This window comes from Harpegnathos saltator, unplaced genomic scaffold, assembly GCF_003227715.2.
Source record: "Harpegnathos saltator strain DR-91 unplaced genomic scaffold, Hsal_v8.6 scaffold127, whole genome shotgun sequence".
Taxonomy (NCBI): domain Eukaryota; kingdom Metazoa; phylum Arthropoda; class Insecta; order Hymenoptera; family Formicidae; genus Harpegnathos; species Harpegnathos saltator.
The window spans coordinates 200,001-217,500 of record NW_020229903.1 but is presented as its reverse complement, the minus strand read 5'-3'; the positions used below and the strand labels follow the sequence as shown (position 1 = coordinate 217,500).

Below are 17,500 nucleotides of genomic sequence, written 5' to 3'. Positions count from 1 at the left end.
CTTTTTAGTAACTTTTTTTAACTTTTAATCAACCGACTGTACATTGGTGCTTTGCGCCAGACATCCTATGTATACTCAACTATTTTATTACGCCGGTTGTCTGGCGTATCTCTGTATTCGACTACTTCACTTTGTATCTTTAACAAGCCTAATAATGGTTATTACATGTGCGAACAATCGGACAATAGAGGAATACGAAGAGAGAAGAAGAAAGAGAAAGGGCCGGGGAGAGGGAGAGAAAGAAAAAGAGAGACGTGGGATATTAATCGAACGTAACGCCGGGCTCTCGCGCGCGATCGATACCGCGTTAATTATTCCGTCTCCTTGATTAACATCTCTGTACAAATAAGTCCGAATGGGTACGTCTCCGCTCATTAGTCGATACAAAAAACCGGCTGCCAGCCGTTGTGCATATTTAGAAATCGATATCTGCGTAACGTGGGCTCGCGACCGACCGGTAATAAATTCGAAAATACGGCTGGAGAATTATTAATATCCTCACGTGCATATTAATTTATGTTCTCTCACGTTACGTTAATCAATCCTTTCGGTGCACAAAATATCGCGCAGTTAGCATTTGTCTCGTATGGTGGCAGTTTCTCTATCTCTCTCCTTCGACAATCGAAACTACGAGACAACGAGAGAAAAAGAGAAAGAGAGAGAGAGAGAGAGAGAGAGAGAGAGAAGTTATTTATATTTTACCTCTGTGAAAGGTAATAAACGCGATGATCGATTGGGGATCGTTTTCCACGATTTCCACTAATCTACGCCGGACAATTAACACATACCACGTCCAGCTTCTCTTCACGAAAGTTTGCAACGAAACATCGCGCGCGGTGGCGTCCTCTCCTGAGATAAACGAGTTCACGTTTTGTTGCACACTTTCACGCACCATGATGCAACTCTCTGTGACCGATGACATACAGAGTGACATTTACTATTAACCACATTTCGTGTGAGTCTGCGCCGAGAGATGTAGCGCCGTAATATCTATAGATCGGCGGGGAAACGTGCGAAGGCGCTCGTCTACGTCTAAACGGTCGGAAAAGCTAATCGAGCACGACGGCAATTGCAACGTGGTTTTAAAATTCAAGTGTGCCCCAGATATCGGACAGGATGGGTCGTAGGGTCATGACCCGCGATCGCGCTGCGCATCGACTCGTGTAAAGTTCAACGGATCCTGTAAATTTCGGAGCGACCTGCATTATTAAGCGTTTCGAAACGGCACTTTCTGCCTCCGTCAAGCCGACGTGCCCCGCTCTCGTGTATATGGGTAACTCATGCACGCGCGCGAACTTAGGCGCGCGGAGGTGAGTTTATCAAAAAGAGAGAGAAACATATATATTGTGTGTGTGTGTGTGTGTGTGTGTAAAGAGGGGGATCTACGATATTTACAGCAGCTACCGCTCAAGTAGATGTAAAATAGTGAACTTGAAGTACGGCATCAAGGGAAGAGCGCAGCGTTCATTTTCGAGGAACACCGCGAAGCGTTGATGAGCACCGCGCTGAGGTATTGGATTATTCGAAAAGTAATTTCGGTTTTTTTCCAAATAGATGATGTTAATTACCTTTTTAACCTTTTATATCCTGACGATACTTCAAAGTACCGCTCTATATATGCGCTCTTGAACCTTTTTCCCATGTCTTACCCTACATTCCTGTTGATACTTACAAGTACCACGTCTAAATTTAATCGTTGAATTGTTACAAAATTTATTTTCCTGTTTCTTATGTTTATGATATGCCAAGAGTTATTTAATTACGCAAAAATTTAATAAGGTCTTAGGTAAATTAATTTAGGATATAAAGGGTTAAGCGACTAATCTCATTCTAAACCAGAAAATCATTTTACATTTTTACAACGCACATTTCAAGCTTTATTCGAAAAAGAAATTGTTTTGGAATTTGTCAAGTTGTTTTTGTTTGACGTCGCATCAAAAATGGAAAACCAACGTAAGCATTTTCATCACATTTTGCTTTTTTATTACCGTAAAGGCAAAAATGCAGCGCAAACAAGAAAAAAATTGTGTGCCGTATATGAAGAGGATGTATTGACTGAACACCAATGTTAGAATTGGTTTTCGAAATTTTGTTCTGACAATTTCGACCTCAAAGATGCACCACGTTCTGCAAGGTCAGTTGAGGCTGATTAAAACCAAATAAAGGCATTAGTGGACGCAAATCGTCATTTAACAACACGAGAAATTGCTGAGAGATTGAATTTATCGCATTCGATCGTGCATGAGTATTTGAAATAACTTGGTTTTGTTTTCAAAACACGATATTTAGGTTCCACACGTCCTCAAAGAAAGAGATTTGATTCGTCATATTACCATCTGCGATTTGTTGTTGAATCGTAAGGAAACCGATCCATTTCTGAAGCGACTCATAACTGGAGATGAAAAACGGATTATGTATAACAATATTAAACGCAAAAGGTCATGGAACAGACGTAACGAACCAGTTCAAAGCACATTGAAAGTTGATATGCATCAAAAGAAGGTGATGCTCGCTGTTTGATGGGATTGAAAAGGAATGGTATCTTTTTAAGCTGCTACCGAATAACCAAACGATTGATTCGAATATTCTATAGTGTATTGCCATTAATTGGACAAATTGAATGATTCCATCAAAAAAAAGAGACCAGAATTGGTGAACAGAAAAGGTGTTGTACTTCATCATGACAATGCCAGACCTCACGCAAGTTTAATGACTCGCCAAAAGATGTTAGCGCTTGAATGGGATTTGCTACCGCATCCATCATATTCATCTGATCTGTCACTATCCGATTATCGCTTGTTTCAGTCACTGCAAAATTCTTTGGATGGTAAATATTTCGATTCAAACGAAGATGTCAAGAAGCACTTAATTCAGTTTTTTGGCAATAAGAGCCAGAAGTTCTACGAGCGTGGAATCATGTTATTACCTCAAAGATGGCAAAAGGTGTTAGGTAGGACAAAATAGGGTCAATACTTAACAGAATAAAACATTTTTCTTTCTATTAAAAAGATATCGTCTTTCATTTTCATGCAAAAAAACCGAAATTACTTTCCAAGCAAGCCAATATAAATCGAAATCGTCTGGCGATTTCATCATCCCGCCGACGATGCTCCCTCATTCTTAGCCGCGACGACAATTCATCGACGCGACAATGTTCACGTCCATAAATATATTACGTCTTACACAGGATGTGGGTCTGTGTATGCGCGTACACGTGCGTGTCAAACTACGTCGTACTCGTGTCGGCAACGTAGCGTAATGTGTATTCAACGACGTTATTCAATCCCGGCGCGGATGTGACGGCGCGGCAGGTCGCATGCTTTATATGTCGGCGGGATAATCAGGCCGATCGCCAGTGAAAACGGAAATCTTCCGCTCTCGTAATATCTCTCAACTTTCGCGTATCGCGATATTGGCCATATCTGTTTTCCTTCTTTATTGACAAAAGAATCGTTTCATTGAAAAAATACGATGCTTCAAGTGCTAGTCTATTGGATTTAACATTACGTTAAATATTTTCATTTACGTTGACGTATTTGTATTGTATGTGTGTCATATTGTGTCAATATATTATACCAACGTATTTTATTTGAAATGTATGCATGTCAAATAGCACAATTTTCCACACACACATATAAGTAAAAGAATGACGGCGGTGTTCGCAAATAATCGCGATTAAACTTTCGGAGATATGCACAGAGGTAATCCGCTCGATTATTTATCTCCGAAGCCGAGTGACATTCCCGAAGAAGAAGCCTCATATTTATTTCACGAATCCTTGCCCGAGCAATCGCGGAGTTGCTGAGACCATCTGAGCGTTTGAGCGAACTGCCGTCAAATTGCAAATGCACGTTTGTGAATTCCAGTGTATGTTACTCAAAATTGCTGAAATATTTATATTATTAAGATTACACGCGCGTAGTGCGACATGTACGCGAGAGCCCACGTGAGATTATTTGTTTCTCGCTTTCCCGAGTTTCAGAACTATTGGCACGTCTCGTTCGCGTCACGTGTGCACGCCGCTATTTAACGAATGCGCTCGTGCGCGGACAGTTTTAGAATGCAACCGCGTCAATTGGAGATCTATTTAACGAGCGCGGCACATGGAGGGCGTACATACACACGCTTGCGTGTTTAAACTTCAATAATCAATAAGCACACCTGATTGCAGAGGCGGTCTCATTGCGAAACGACGAGTTATCTCGACAATTGTGTCAGCAAGTGAGTGCGAACGCGAACGAGAAGAAGAAGAAGAAGAATGCGAAAGATAACGCGCGGAAAAAAGGAGCCGTGTGAGAAAATTCACGGCATCCTCGGCTCGTCGAAAGCTAATTTCCATCTCGATGAGAAACGTCGAAACAATTTTTCGACGATGCAGGGAATAATACATTTCCGATGAAAGTTAAATTTCTTCTCTCGCTGGCTATCTCGCTTTAAAGAACGTCGTTGACGACAAGCGGATTTGCTCGCTCCCGAGATAGGAAGTAATTTTGTTTTTTTTTCCGTCGATAATGTGCTCACGCCTCACATAATCTCATTAGCTTGCCGTAGCAAAAATAGCGAGAAACGAGCTATAATATGCGCTTGATCGTGGTGAAGGGTAAGCCGGCCCTCAAAGGGTGAGTGAGAGACAAAGCGAAGAAAAAGTGCGTAAGAGGTGACCGCTGACGATAATTTTCACGTGCGCAGGCATCCTTCAAGGTTCGCCAATCGTGGCGAAATTTTTTCACAACAGGATATTCCCAATTACAAATATTGTCATGGGCTATAGGCCCGCTCCTCAAGCGAAACGGTGCTGATGGGCGGTGAGCGCAGGCAGGGAGGGAGATTATATTTACCGTTCCGTGGGAGAAGAGCCTCTTGAGAGGGATACGAAGGTTGTCGATGTAACCGGATGGAAATCTAAATGGGATATTTTTAGCGATTTTCTTAGGGAACGAGAAAGAGAAAGAGAAAGAGAAAGAGAGAGAGAGAGAGAGAGAGAGAGAGAGAAAGAGAGAGAAAGAGAGAGAAAGAGAGAGAAAGAGAGAGAAAAAGAGGAAGAGAGCGAGAGCGAACGAGATGATCGGGCCAAATTTGTCGAGTAAAAGTTACAAATTTTTCGAGTCTCTTCCGATATGTATGGAGCTTTCTCGGCTCTTATTGCAGTGTAGGAAAAGAAAATGGAAAAATATTCGGATTCACTTCGGCGTGATTGTCTCCTTAGGTAAAACGAAAAAGAAAAACGTTGGGACGTTAATTACAAAACACGCGCTGCGTAATTCATGCAGAATGCGATTATCGAAATGTGCACAGAATTCCCAACCGAATTCTCGTCCAGTCGGCGACGTGCGCGTTTGCAAAAAAGCGTTGTTAAACAAGCGGAATTCGCAATCGCGCGGTTGCGTAAAATTGCGTATTAGAACAAACACATTGTACAGCAGGCTATACCGAAAATTGATTCCTCGCCGAGAGTCGCTGGCGCGGTCCCGTGAATCTCTCAAGCGGAGGAACAAGAAGAAGAAGACGAAGAAGAAGGAGGCGAAGACGAAGGAGGCGAAGACGAAGAAGACGAAGCGTGCGAAAGGAACAAATCCGTTTCGACGTAAGAATCACTTGGCTCTCGATCCGCGTCCCCCCCCCTCCCCCACCTTCTCTCTCTCCTTTTTCTGGCGCAAGTGAAATCAGCGCACACTGAGTTTATCTTTGAACGCGAAAAGACCTGTCGGCAGGTTCGCTGCCAACTTTACGTGCCAGTCCACAATACGTTTCCCTCGTAAACACCCGTGAATCGTTGCTAAGGAATCTCGCGAGGATCCCTTAACGTCCTTTCATTTTAAATAACCCCGGCGAGATGGCAATTTATAGGAATATCGGTAATCGAGCGATGATGTCGATATCTCGCTGACGGGGTGAGCTCTCGCTCGAATCTGCCGCCATCGTTGCTTACTTTACGATGAGGAGGCATTATCCGCGAGACCGTCCACGCTCCACATTAATCAAAACATGTCAGTGCTGTGTAAAATCACGCGTGTGCGAAATCACGAGAGAGCGCGGGCTAAATTCGTTGAGACTGGACGCGGTCGCCAATCCAGTTCGCTACTCGCGAATTCCCGACACGAATTCCCGACACGACAAAAACTCGTCGGCACGTGTCTCCTCGGAAAGAAAAATCGGCTGCATCGTGAAATTAATCACGCCAAAGCGCGATCTCTACCTTGATTTACGATGATGAAAGCAAAGATATCGACGCGAGTTATCTCGCTTTGTGTCCGTCGTCGGAAGTAAGTCCTCCGGAACGAGAGCGATTGCCACCCCTTTGGTCTCGATAACGCCGCTGTCTCGAACCGGCCGGTGTTCCCGACCGGAAAAGTACTCCCCTCGGGAGAAGGAGAATATAAATAGAAAAATAACTAGAAATGGAGAGATGGACAGATAAATGGAGAAAGGGAGAAATAAACGGAGGAAAGGGGAGAGAAAGAAAGAGTCCGCGTCGTGCTGACTTACCCCACCGGCTACCCCAGCGAGATCATCCACAGCGCGCTCGGCTCTCACACGGGTGCACCCATTCTCGTTCTCCCGTTTCGATTTCCTACGGCCTTGCCGCGCGACGAGGAGGAGCCTGCTGCCGAGGGAGGCAGATCGGCCGTCCTCGCGGCACGCGGATGCAACACTCGCCGGCGGTGCCGAGACACCGGTTGTCGCCCGACAAGTGTCTCTCGTTAGCCGTGCCTCCGACAGAGAGGAGCCAGGCAGTACGACTGAATCTCTCCTACGGACTCAGCATCCCGCACGGCTGACACGCTGGACCACGCCACCACCTCGCCGGGGGTGAGCGTGGGACAAGGACGGAGCGCGCGGCCGTGCGCCCGCGCGCGACGATACGCATGCACGGGGTGTCGCAGCGCGAAAGGAACGCGCGAATCGAACACGAGGAAGGAGATAAAGAAGAGGCCGAGGAATTGATCGTGAAGTGAGCGATGAGGGAGGACCGATTTTCCGAATCCCCGATTGCCCGATGGCTTCGAGGAGGGAGAGTCGTCAATTTGCATGCCGCTCGTGATGACGGACGCTGAAGAGTTTCGCGACAGATCACGAGAATATCCACGAAATCTGCTCGACCCGGTATTTCTTCAATTTGGAGGTTCTCATCGTGAAGTTAATTTTTCAGAAAATTCGGACGCAGATCGGGTAATAAACTTACATTAAATATCGAATATGAAGAAAACGTCAGAAGGAGGCGGCGCATATTGGCGATTTTCTCAAAGAGGAAATCGCAACGGTGGGCAACGGTGCTTCCCGGACACCTTGTACACGGATAAAGAGCAAGAGAGCGAAAGAGAGGAAGAACTGATCCACCGACCAGGGACCGTGATAAGAGAGGGAAAGAGAGGAAAAGAGAGAAGGAGAGATCGAGAGAGATCGAGAGAGAGAGAGAGAGAGGGGGAGAGAGAGAGAGAGAGAGAGAGAGAGGGGGAGAGAGAGAGAGAGAGAGGGAGAGAGACGGAAGCACAGGAACTGCGACAGAGCAGAAAGGACCTATGACCCACGCGGGGGAGGGACGAAGGTGGATAAGGATGACGGAATGAAGGGACGAAAGATACGAGGCGACGATGTACGCAACTACGATGGTGGAGAAAATTGGCAGAAGTAGAGAAAGACAACCACGCGGCGGGTCGGGTCAATGCTTCGTCGTTCGTCATACACACATATACACATACATTCACACACACACACACACACACACACACACACACACACACACACACACACACACACACACACACACACACACACACACACACACACACACACACACACACACACACACACACACACACACACACACACACACACGATACAGAGTGTCAATGCCACGAGACGATATCGAAGACAGGTAGTGAGCTTTAGGCGGGTGAACTTTATGAAAAAAAAGCACGGCAGGAAGATTCCTCTCGGTGAAATAGGATAGCGAAATAGGAGAAACCGCCGGCGATTGTCGTAAACACGTAGGAGTAGAACCGAGGATGTGTATCGGAGAGACAGGTTGGATACTCTCGAACAAGGCAGAGAGAGAGACCTCGGGAGAAAGAGGAGAGAGAGAAAAAGTGTGCGAGAAGATACTGATGAAAGGCGCACGAGGAATATGGGTTGATAAAAAGGACGCGGAGTTGCGAATGACTCGTGAGAGAGGAAGAACGTAGTAAGGATCGCCGCACGGGAAAGGGGAAGAGAGCGAGTCGAGAGAAAGAGAGAAGAGTAGACACGCAAGCCCAGGGAAGCGAGGCGAGATGAAAACAGAGAGAAAGGGAGACAGACCGAGTCGGCAGAGAGGGAGGGAGGTCCACGTGCAGGGGGTAGCCGTATTGATCTGTTCGCGCAAACTCCTGGTCCTTAGGCACCAACCCCGCAACCAGAGCCGACCCTCGTTTGCCCCGCTTGTCGCCACCCTCAGCCTGGTCCATTCGCAGTTTCCGAATACGCGCTACGAAGTCCTTCGTGGGATTCAACCGCGAACCTTCTGGCCATCGTTTTGTGCCTCCTCGCCGCTCTTGTAAGACATAACGCAGGGAGTACGAGTGTGTCGTCATTGTCTTCGACATGCTCGCGCTCTTCCTCTTCGTCGTCTCGCTCTGTTTCCGAGTTACGTGCCAAGTGGAAGGATGTAATTGAAGGAGCACGAAAATAAAGTTGATATGTTACCGAAAACCGAATCGGTCGACAGAAATACCAAAACCTTCTTGTTACACGCTGATGGCTTGCTCTTTCTTCAGGATGATTGTACGGAAACTTAATTAAATTATCAAAAATACGCGACTATTTTAGTTGTAACTCGAAAAGTGAATCTTTTATCTATTCTACTTGGCTCTCTATTGCTCGTAAAGGCGATTTCTCAAATGCAATTAATTACAATAACTTTGTACTAATTTAATTAGATGCGATGGTGTCATGGCGCCGGTCACCGGTGACCGCCCTGACACTCAACATGTTAATAATCTGGTAATTTGATTATTTAAAGGAATGCTATCTGAGATATCGAATGCTTTCGATTACATTGTGCCTTGGAAAACATTATCTCTTTAGTACAAAATATATTATTTCTAAACTGGCATCATACACAAGGATAAACGATATACAAAGATAAAATCAATAAAACGAAAAATTACAATATAAGAGGACAATGTCTTCTTCGCATACATTATACCTTCCAACAAATATTATGAATGTATATTATCAGAGAAAAAAAAATAAACGTGACTTCCCTAATAAATGTATATAACAAGAAAAGGAAAGTCTTAATGTCGCGTTTCGATTAAAAAATTCGAGACATTCCTTTTCGCATTCGAAATCTCGGCGACGGCGCCAAGATAATCGCGCGTTTCGCTGAGAGAAGTCATTGAAAGTAATAACGAGATCGCACGCTGCCTCATGTAATCGCTGCGATTAACTCGTGTCTGCGGCGCGCTAATTTTCCATCGCCCACACGGCGACAATTCAGTGCTTTTAACAGGCGTGATCTTCATCGCAGCGTGAAGATCCGGCTCGCGAAATCGCAAGCGTTATCGAGTCCTACACGCGGCACAAGACTGCTCGGCGTGATTACTAGGCCACCTTGAAGACGTGCCGTGACCCTGCTCATGGGGATGCAACTTGACGGGGTTGACTCGTTCTCCGCGAAGGGTGCGATCGACGCGGCTCTGTGCGAACGCCAACACAGTTCCCTTTACGCCTCCGTGTTCAATGACATAGTCACCGATCTCGAGGCCTCATCGTCGTCATTTTTACTCGCTGCAATTTTCACTTACCGCTGACTTTTCATCATTTGGTCTCGTTACTATTATAATTACACACGGAAAAAAAACATTCTATTAATGCAGTAATGTCTAAATTTTTCGAGAACTGGGAAGAATATGGAGATTAAGTACAAACTTGGATGTAAATAAAAACAGAAGGATTCCTGCAGCAGTGACATCCACCTGACGACTTTTTTCCCCTCCCTATATCCTACTGGCAAGTTTAAATTAATTCATCACGGCGAGAAAACTCGGAAACTCCATAGCTTTGCGTACCGCTCGACTAATAATTTCTCCCAATTTGCGCATTTCTTCGCGTCAGAAAAATAGAAGACGAGAGAGAAGGCCGGAGGAATGAAGGAGGGGCAATTAAGCAGTAGGTAGCGGTTTCGCGTTAACGGCGAAATCGCGTCATTAACGACCATGTGGTGGCGCGCGATCGAAGAACGAAGGGAGCGCACGGCGTCGTTTTGTGCTCTCAACAAGCTGTATCGTTTTCGACCGTAGGCGGTCGATGCTTAATTAAATGTCGGAGGGCGTCGAATGCGGTTTAACGGCCCGATAGGATACCGTGGAAAGTATTAAGTCTGGCGCGAGGAAAGGACAGACAACAAGAAAAAAATACATCTCGTCGGAAAGGGTCGAGTGGCTATCACAATAGATTAGAATGGACAGACGAGCACGTGGAAGAGGAGGAGAAGAAGGAAGAGCGATGAATTGAGCAGAATAAAAATTGAGAGATCTCCGTGACAAAGAGAAAACGAACGATACCCCCTCTCTCTCAATCCTTATCCTAGAACCTACTTCGTAATGCACGAACAAGTATCACTATCCATCCTGATACTTAGTTTAGTAGGATATTCGCAACATTTGCGCAATGTCTAAATATACAGGTGAATGAATATTCGGCGGGAGGAAATCAAGCGAGACTTAGTGAAACACACGTTTCTTGGAAAAAGAAAAAAAAATACCATTTATGTAACTTCGAGCGATAACGACAAATGAGATTAGTTATATACAAACAGCAGCGTCGTAAAGATTACAATGATTACGTCAAAAGAAGGATCGATCAATCGCATTAAAAAAATTCGCTCACGCACAGTCAGTCCATCTCCTCGTGCGAGAAGACACAAAAGATCTTTCATAAAGCACGCACAGGAAATCAACGCGTGCGTTTACAAATAGACTGAGTATCATCTATATATATTCGACGGTCTTCCGTGAAGTAGAAAAATTCAGAGAGGATCAGTTATCATAATGTAAAATTCGTTATATAATACGTATCACAAGATTTGCGTGTGTATTTAAGAATATACGTAAATATATACATTAATTAAAAATTCGTATCTAAAATAAAAACATTATTGTATGAAAAAATAATTTATAGGATAGAGGTAGAAGCGTACTCGTACATACGAAGTATGGCGGTACGGTGACGCCAAGGCCTCTTTCCGAAATATATATGTAACATTTATGTAACATGTGCAAATAAACTGAATACGTAAATATTTATAACGATACACGCGTAATTCCCACTTACAAACAGGGACAAACAGCGCGACGTTATTGGAATGACTCTCCAATGTTTGAAACAAATGAACCATATTTCAATCACATATTTTCCATGTAGAAAAATTCTTCGAAAATTATTCTCAGGTCTCCGACTCATCTTCATGCGTTTTCACGCATCCTCTCAATAAATACAATCGATTAAGATCGATTGATCGACTCGCGCGCTTCTTCTTTGGCCCATTTATTTCTAAAGAATTTCTAACTATTCGACGCGAAGCTCGAATATAGGTAACCGTCATATCGGGCGAGAATTTGCTTGATACTTGATCGACGAGGTAACGACGCGCGAGCCAATTGTGAAATTATTCAATTCAATACCTCCGATGACTTTACGGCATTTACACGTTCGTCTTCGGTGAGAAGTAAACAGCTCTAAGCAGCAATGACGTGACCGACGGTGCCTGTTTCTTCTCGTGCCTGGTTGGGTCCTTGGGATCGTAGGAGGCGTAATCCGTAGCGACTTTTCGAGCAGTTATCGTTAGCATGTTCAACAAATCCAGCTTGGTACCGTACTTGTCTAAGATCTCACACAAGCAACTGATGTACCACGTGCCGTCTATAGGATTCCTCCAGGTGTAGAAACCTTAAGACAGCAGAAGGGATTTTAGAAAGCGTTATATTGGGTTGCTCGGAAAGAAATTTCGGTTTTTTGCATGAAAATGAAAGACGATATCTTTTTAATAGAAAGAAAAATGTTTTATTCTGTTAAGTATTGACCCTATTTTGTTCTACCTAACACCTTTTGCCATCTTTGAGGTAATAACACGATTCTACGCTCGTAGAACTTCTGGCCCTTATTGGCAAAAAACTGAATTAAGTGCTTTTTGACATCTTCGTTTGAATCGAAATTTTTACTATACAAAGAATTTTGTAGTGACCGAAACAAGTGATAATCGGATGGTGCCAGATCAGGTGAATATGGTGGATGCGGTAACAAATCCTATCCAAGCGCTAACAGCTTCTGACGAGTCATTAAACTTGTGTGAGGTCTGGCATTGTCATAATGAAGTACAACACCTTTTCTGTTCACCAATTCTGGTCTCTTCTGCTTGATGGAATCATTCAATTTGTCCAATTGATGACAATACACTATACAATATTCGAATCAATCGTTTGATTATTTGGTAGCAGCTTAAAAAAATCATTCCTTTTCAATCCTATCAAACAGCGAGCATCACTTTCTTTTGATGCATATCAACTTTCAATGTGCTTTGAGCTGGTTCGTTACGTCTGTTCCATGATCTTTTGCGTTTAATATTAATGTTGTACATAATCCATTTTTCATCTCCAGTTATGAGTCGCTTCAGAAATGGATCGGTTTCCTTACGTTTCAACAACAAATCGCAGATGGTAATGCGACGAATCAAATCTCTTTCTTTGAGAACGTGTGAAACCTAAATATCGTGTTTTGAAAACAAAACCAAGTTGTTTCAAATGCTCATGCACAGTCGAATGGAATAAATTCAATCTCTCAGCAATTTCTCGTGTTATTAAATGACGATTTGCGTCCACCAATGCCTTTATTTGGTCTTCATTAACCTCAACTGGCGTTGCAGAATATGGCGAATCTTTGAAGTCGAAATTCCCAGAACGAAATTTCGAAAACCAATTCTGATGTTAGCGTTCAGTTAAGACATCCTCTGCATATACGGCAATTTTTTTCTCGCTTGCGCTGCATTTTTGCCTTTACGGTAATAAAAAAGCAAAATGTGACGAAAATGCTCACGTTGATTTTCCATTTTTGATGCGACGTCAAACAAAAACAACTTGACAGATTTCAAAACAATTTTTTTTCAAATGAAGCTTGAAATGTGCGTTGTAAAAATGTAAAATGATTTTCTGGTTTGGAATGAGGTTAATTGTTTAAAAAGGCAAAGCGATTTATTTGAAAAAAACCGAAATTATTTTCCAAACAACCCAATATGTGTCTATTTAGCACACATTTATTATTGACAATTAATATCGACCAATTAATCCTATCGCACGCAATATCTGTTTAGTTTTCTTTTTAGTTTCCTCTTTAGAATTTAAACAAAAGTACAACAACAAAATAAAAGTATGGAGATTCGTTTTTTTCAGTCGGTAACATTGACATATATTTTCAAGCATCAAATCTCATTTTTACACCAGTCATTCAATAGTTTACAAAATCGAAAATAAAATAAAATTCTAATATAAAGATGAGAAAATTATTGGAAAACAATTGATAATCCTCTAAGTAATTTTCTACACAAAAAAAGTACAGTTCATCGACACTTACCTTGAGCTGAGCTGTGAGCTATTAGGATATCGGCGTGAGTCGGTATCTTGTACGATGACACGCTATCAGTTGACGACACCGAACTGCGCGGGGAAAGCACGACACCATTATCGATCTCCTCGCCCCTGCAAGCCTGAAGAAAGCCAAAAGGAGGAGCCAAGTAAAACAGAGTTAAGAGCGACTTCAGACTTGGGATTTTCAGGGCTTGCTGAATCTTTTTTTGTAAATTCAACCCTGAGACGTTTCCCAAATTATTAAACAGCAGCATATTACCTGGATAAAAAACAGCTTGGGCTTGCCCGCCAGCGTCGGACAATTATCAGCTGTGAACGGCTTCCAGAGCTTATCAGTTTTGTAGGCAGCGTCCTTTGCTGATATCAAGTCGTTTTGCAACCCATGAGTCAACACGATAATGCAGATACAATCGTTGTCCGTGTGATCCGTTTTACTGCCAACTACGACGCGAGCGGATAGATATCAATATTGAATATTCGCAAGCGCGCTGCAGACAATAAAAAGACTCCTTAAAGGTGTCTCGAATACGTCCAAAAGACGTTTTATTCTAGTTTAGACATCTTGAAGACGTTTTTTGAAACTTTATGCCGTGTCTGCAACTCAGCGAAGACACTTGAATTTTTGCAACACTCGAAAGGAACGGAGTTCCATCGCGAGTCGGCGCGAAATGAGTATACGTATACTTACGCTCCTCTAACACGTCGAACACTTCTTTGTAGGTGAGATTATCGTAGACCTTCACGTCGAATCCGAGATTACCGAAGCTCTTCTGCAATTTCATCGCGTCTATCGTTGAGCCTTCCCGCTTGTCAAAGCCGGTCATCTCGAATTCCTCGTGATTGAAGATCACGCACTTGCCACGATTTTTGTGATCCATATTGTAGCGATCTGCGTCTTTAGCCACTGACATGAACGCCGTAATGGTCGCAGATTCACTTAAATCAGAAAATATCGAGCACTATCAGATTGCTTCAATCTTTCTTAGCTTTTTTTTATTTTTCTTTCACCAATTTTTCATGTGTACCTGTTATTCTCCGCATCATCGAAAATCTTTACGTGAGCGTCGACTTTGTCGGCTACTCTCTTGATCGGATCGTACTGGAAAGGAGACGTCGCAGAATCTGAAGTGATGAATCGGGTTTCGAGTAGCGACGTCTGCGGAAAATGAACAGATTGCATGAAAAGGAAAACTTACATTCGTAATATCTTAACGAATCACAGCGTCAAGTCGCACTCAAGTACGAAATGTACAAGAAAAATAACATTTTCCACCAAAAAAAATCATATCTTCAAATTCGCCAAAAGAACATTACAGAAATTACAATAGTCTTAACACGTCACGCGACTACACGAAAAAAATAATTATACATAATTACACATAATTTTATATGATTATTATATATAATTCTTTTTGCTCGAGTAGGTTGCTAAAATTTTCTTAATAAACCCAGAAAAAAGTATTCTATTTGTGATAAAATGATTTTTCCCATAATTTCATATTCTAAGCGAAGCCTTTTATAGAAAAAGGATTTCTCTTTCGATAAAGCAATTAAAGTGAACCATTCATTTAAAATTGATTAGATATTATTCTAGCTGTTTTGCTCTTATTTCAAGAGGATTTCCTCTTGCACATTAATTTTCCTCTTATATGAAGAGCAATATGTTGATTTGAATGTCGGCTTCTTTTATTCAGTCATGCTCTACCTCCAGACATGAACGAAAAAATAACCATGTGGATCAGAATGTTTGGAACGCTTTTTAAAAAAGATATATGTGTTGCTGTAACATATAACGAAGATAATTTATCCATATTTGGTCAAATACAGTTTATAATCTATCGCAAGAAGTTGAATAATATATTCTTTCTTTTAACTATGTTTCATACAATTGATTATGATGAACATTTTTGTAGCTATAAAGTCCATAACAAAACTGATTGGAAATTTATTTGTTATGATGATCTTATTTCATTCGTGCCTATTTATTGTAGAACCGGAGTCAGAACTAAATTTATATATACAGGGTGTCTTAAAACTACTGGAACTCCCGGATAACTTTGCAGGATCAAGTTTTCATGAAAAACTTTAAATACAAAAGTTGTAGAAAATCGAGTAACGAACTTGATGGTAATCTTAAATTTGATCACCTTGGCCATGACCTTCAAAGTTATTTGGAGATCAACTTGCGTTTTTTAAATGGGAACCCTTATTTTTTATTACACTGTTTTTTCTACCAATTAATTTGAACAACTTTTATCTAAAACATTTTTTTATTTGCCTAATATTTTTTGAGATATTTGAGGAAAACTTGATAACTTTTTCAATATTTAACTTACGATATCTCGCTATTTGTCGGAAGAAAAAGTGGTACTAGACTTTTCTGCTTTATTTAGTTTCAAGAATATATTGTTACAATAACGCCTTGACTTTTGTTAACTTACTGACTTTTGGAAATTTCAAAATCATCAAATTAACAAAAATCAGAGCACTATTATAACAATATATTCTTGAGACTAAATAAAGCAAGAAAGTCTAGTACCACTTTTTCTTCCGACAAATAGTTAGCGAGATATCGTAAGTTAAATATTGAAAAAGTTATCAAATTTTTCCTCAAATATCTAAAAAAATATTAGGCAAATAAAAAAATATTTTGGACAAAAGTTGTTCAAATTAATTGGTAGAAAAAAACAGTGTAATAAAAAATAAGGGTTCCCATTTAAAAAACGCAAGTTAACCTCCAAATGACCTTCAAATTATGGGTTTCAATATTTTTAAGACACCCTGTATATTACTTTTCGCTATACGTTATAATAATTTTTTCAAATTAACTAATATAACTAGTAAGAATAAAGTACAGTAAGAATGAATAATAATCCTCTTAAAAAAAGGTTAAATAATCTGTGTAAAAAAGGAAATTTATATTAAAATCAATGAAATTTGCATTATGCATATAACACATAATCTCTCTAACTTTAAAAATAATGTGTATTTATAATATGTTCTTTTTAATCTTAGAGAAATCCTCTTGAGGCCATATATAAAATTAAATCCTCTAAAATTTAGATGATTTCGCTTGCTCAGAAATTACTTTTTTTAGATGTACAGAGTATTCCCGAGAATTTTTCAAAGAATTCTATCGTTATCGTCGATTTCACAACAATCGCTTTATTTAATAAGAAACAAAAAAAAGTTGCAGAAAGACACGTTTCTACCAGAGATGTGCAAATTATTCAAATTCGAATCGAATCTAATGTAATTCGATTCGATTCAAATCCGAATAATCCGGAAATTTCGAATCGTGAAGATTCGAATACGAATCAAATACATTAGCGTTTGCGTGCATCAATTATAAAACGGGCCATCTGAGCCTGTATGTTTGAAGCCTTAACTTGTAATTAACTTAACTTATAATTAATAACTTAATTATAAATTACTTTAAATATTTAAATATATATTTTATTTTAAGATGATATTACAATATCAATATTCCCTTTCATATTAAAATCTTCTATCATTATTTGCATATTTAATAGTCATTTTAAATTTCTTAATGATTCGATTCGATTTCATTCGATTCGATTCGAATTCGAATGAAATTTCATAGATTCGACTCGATTCGAATTCGAATTTAAAAAATGAAATTCGATTCGATTCGACATAAAAATTTTTGATTCGCACATCTCTAGTTTCTACGATAAGAATGAATTTGTTTTGTGCTGTATTTATTCGGTTTTCGTCTCCATCGCGATTCCACGTGTCTACATGCAAGGAACGGGAATAATAGCAACAAGTCTGATGACTTGTTGCTGTTGTTCCCGTCAACCGTCGATACTTCTTAGGCAACAAAACTTCTGTCAAAATTCTTCAGCTCGATGTATTGG

General features: G+C 41.1%; 2 protein-coding genes across 6 annotated transcripts in view; both read right to left on the bottom strand.

Annotated features, from left to right (window-relative positions):
* LOC105181484 (high-affinity choline transporter 1) overlaps nt 1-6,771 on the bottom strand; it is a 29,541-nt gene extending 22,770 nt beyond the window's left edge. For all 3 annotated transcript variants that reach the window (XM_025307444.1, XM_025307437.1, XM_019840594.2), the window contains exon 1: nt 6,487-6,771. The gene's annotated coding sequence lies outside the window, so the exon portion shown is untranslated. The remainder of the gene's footprint in view (nt 1-6,486) is intronic.
* Nucleotides 6,772-9,631: 2,860 nt separating this feature from the next.
* Nucleotides 9,632-17,500, bottom strand: part of LOC105181481 (caspase) — a 12,073-nt gene continuing 4,204 nt past the window's right edge. For 2 of the 3 annotated variants that reach the window (XM_019840590.2, XM_011138267.3), the window contains exons 3-7: nt 14,645-14,775; nt 14,308-14,555; nt 13,879-14,060; nt 13,606-13,738; nt 9,632-11,928 (exon numbers count right to left, since the gene is read on the bottom strand). In XM_019840590.2, coding sequence (XP_019696149.1) covers nt 11,684-11,928; nt 13,606-13,738; nt 13,879-14,060; nt 14,308-14,530 — 783 coding nt within the window. In that variant the 5' untranslated portion in view covers nt 14,531-14,555; nt 14,645-14,775 and the 3' untranslated portion in view covers nt 9,632-11,683. Of the gene's footprint in view, nt 11,929-11,952; nt 13,030-13,605; nt 13,739-13,878; nt 14,061-14,307; nt 14,556-14,644; nt 14,776-17,500 lie in introns of those variants that run through there. The other variant, XM_025307431.1, reaches the window with a different exon arrangement.